Source organism: Palaemon carinicauda, chromosome 26 (assembly GCF_036898095.1).
Source record: "Palaemon carinicauda isolate YSFRI2023 chromosome 26, ASM3689809v2, whole genome shotgun sequence".
NCBI lineage: Eukaryota > Metazoa > Arthropoda > Malacostraca > Decapoda > Palaemonidae > Palaemon > Palaemon carinicauda.
The window spans coordinates 17539688-17543076 of record NC_090750.1 but is presented as its reverse complement, the minus strand read 5'-3'; the positions used below and the strand labels follow the sequence as shown (position 1 = coordinate 17543076).

Genomic DNA, 3389 nt, shown 5'->3' with positions numbered 1-3389 from the left:
TTCTTTACATACCCTTTGACTTACAACTAGTTTATGTTTTAAGGCTCTGATACAAAGGTTAATAGAAAATAGACCATTTCATTAAATACTTTTCTTTTTTACAACGAGTGGCCTTTTACGTTTCAAAATATGCTTTAGTTTACCAAATGTTTTCCAAACCATACCTAAAATCTATTTTCATTTTGATATCATATCCTGGGGAAACACTTTCTGTATTTCCGAAGTTTGCATATTCATTATTATTCACCAGAGATTCGTCCATAACTCATATTTTCCGGCTCCCTGCATTTTTACTAAACATTAACTTAGTTCTACTCCAATTCATCTTCAGCCTAACGTTTCTGTTCTCTATTCAAATCTTGTAACATCTTTTGGATTTCTTTCAAAGAGACATGGACAGATGTATGCCATCTGAAAATATTTAATTGTCAAATTTTTCACTAAAATGTTGATTAGCTTATTTTCTAATCTATTTTCTCTCTCTCTCTCTCTCTCTCTCTCTCTCTCTCTCTCTCTCTCTCTCTCTCTCTCTCTCTCTCTCAGATCATGGGCATATGCTTGTGGACTGTGATGAAGTGGACATGTGTTTTTTTATTTTTTTCAAAAGGAATTAAGAAAAAAAACCACATGTGCACTTCATCACAGTCCACAAGCATATGCCCAGGATCTCATCATTACTTGGTCAACCCAGTCACGGTCCAGTAATCTCCCTGTACAAATCCAAGAAGCACTTTCTTCCCAGAGCAATTTAACAACCTTCGTCTGATGGCCGCATTGATGGAATTAGACGAGGAGGACAAAGAGCTGATCACTGAGGATGAGCTGCGACGTGCCGTTATGGGAAATAAAAACTTTGCTCCTGGAGATGATGTCCTTACTTATCAAGTGCTTCGTCTCCTCCAGAAGGTTCCTGGAAATCCTCTTCTACAATTGTATAATGTTTGCGACCAACATGGATATGTACCTGCTGCCTGGACCATTACCACAATTATTCCTATCCCAAAGCCTGGAACTGATAAATACTGGTCTATCCCCCTCAACTCATGTTTTAGTAAAGCGTTTGAGCGTGTATTACTAACCCGGCTAAGGTACCGGCTACAAGAAAAATTTTCTCCCCATTTTTATGGCTTTCTTCCACAGAGGAGTACTCATCACTCTTTATCTGAACTCTACTCCCGATTGTCCTACAACAATGTAGTTGCCTTCCTTGACATCAACTTTTTTTATATAGCCAACAGGGATATAATTCTTGATCAGCTTGTCAAATTTGGTGTCAGAGGAAACCTTCTGAAGTTAATAAACGGTTATCCCAGTAACAGAAATCACGTGTTTTCTTGAAGGGTGTATGTAGCTCATATGGAAATTTTGAGCTTGGCTCACCTCAGGGCAGTGTATTAAGCCAAGGCCGTCTCAAGTACAGGCCTGATAAGTGGGTGAAGAAGTCAGCACGAGTAGGTTGATTGATATGGAGATGGGACACCTGGCCATCCTCAACCCTTCTTTCTAGCACACAACACTCACTAGGCATACACTTTGTTTCTCGTTACAGTTTACAGCTGATAATCATCATAGAAAAATTAAGAGATCATACACACCAAAAGGAGATGACTTTGAATAATCCGGCTGAGAAAAATTACACAGAAAAAAGTAAAGATATCAAAATAAAACTCTCCCGAGGCAGTAGCCTTATTCCAAGGCCCACTGATTCCAAACTACGCTTGTATACCGAATATAGAAAATAGAATGATTCTAACAATTTTATTAAAAAAATAAAACACTAACTTATATAAACATAACCGGCAATTTAAAAGTATTTAATATTATCTTTAGCACAATCACCCACAATCGCATGATCTTGCTGTAGCCTACATTTTCTTTACTTGAAGTATTTGGCAGATTTATTTTTACTCTTTTACTATTTATGTTTGCAATGCGCTTAGCTTTGAGGTTTTTCCGAATTGTCTTATCGAAGAAGGATGTAGCAGATTCAATCTCACTAGATTTTAAATGTAGCTGTGTTACCTGGAAAGTGTTTAAAAGCAACATTAAAGTGCATAACAAATTTTCATAAAAATGAGAGAGAGAGAGAGAGAGAGAGAGAGAGAGAGAGAGAGAGAGAGAGAGAGAGAGAGAGAGAGAGAGAGAGAGAGAGAGAGAGAGAGAGGAAGCAACCGAATGATGAGGAAGCAACCGAAGAATGAGGAAGCAACCGAAGAATAAGGTAGCAAGAATTGAAAGAGAAGAAATCAAAGAGATAATGAAGTAGTAAGTAGCAAGGGAAAAAATGTGAATACCCAAGTAATTTGGTAAACAGTTAGGTAATCTTTAAATTAAATCCTTATACAAGAGGCTGATATTCTGTGACCAATACCACATGAACAATGTAATGCAATTATAATTATTACAACAATAGATACAGTACTTCCCCTACTATTTTAGTTAGGAACATATTCGGCTCTCCTGATAACGTGCAATCACTTGGTTTTTTCTTCATCAGTATTTGGAAAGGAAAACGCATATTTTCAATCCATTTCAGTAACTCTCTTTGTAGTTTTGTACACGCTACATTATAGGCTCTAGCCTGGATTCCAAAACAGTAAAATTTTCTGGAATAACAGTAGAAAAATGTAAAGAAATAGAGCAGGACGTCTTTATTTAAAGCCTATAGTAGCAGTGTGATAGCACTACTCGGGACACGTGGGACCTTTCTTAACCCCCACTGACCTGGCCTCCTTTCGAGACAGCTTTGATTGAGCCCACTTTTTTTTAATACTCTTATGCACCGCATACTGTCTCTCCTCCCTGGTATCCCTAGAACCACTGTAACCTACTATGCTGATGATGTGTGCATCCACTCCTCTACTCTCGAGACTGTCAGCGCGTCCTTCAAGACTTCTACAGGTCCTGTACCCCCTGTGGCCTCATACTCTCCCCACAAAAAAAGCCGAATCTTCTCTGCCCGGATTCTCCGAGACTTGCCAGTGTTCATTTTGGGTGGGAACATTATACCTCACTGCACAGAGTATACATATCTAGGAGCACCAGTCATGATCACCCGTGCTCTACCTGCACGACAACGAATCCACCCCATGGGAAAAAACTTCTTGATCGACTGGAGCCTCACTTCACTCCCATCAAGTGCTTTGCCACCAGGGTCACAGGTATATCTATTCCCTTTGGCTAAAACCCTCTATATCCTCTTCCTAAGGTCAGTTTTTGACTATTTATCTCCTGCTTTAATTCAATTACCCACACAGGCGTTACAACCTGTAGAACTGTTATAAAATAGAGTAAAAAGGTTTATCCTACGATGGCCGCCTTCCACTCGGATAGTCAACATGCAGACCGAACTCATATTACCTCCATTAATAGAGAGAATTTATGCCAAT

At 38.9% G+C, this 3389-nt stretch overlaps 1 protein-coding gene across 1 annotated transcript; it reads left to right on the top strand.

Moving 5' to 3' along the window:
• The first annotated feature begins 777 nt into the window (after positions 1-777).
• On the top strand, positions 778-1338 carry LOC137619809 (uncharacterized). Its single transcript, XM_068350107.1, has one exon. The coding sequence runs from the start codon at positions 778-780 to the stop codon at positions 1336-1338; it is 561 nt and encodes a 186-aa protein (XP_068206208.1).
• The last annotated feature ends 2051 nt before the right edge of the window (positions 1339-3389 follow it).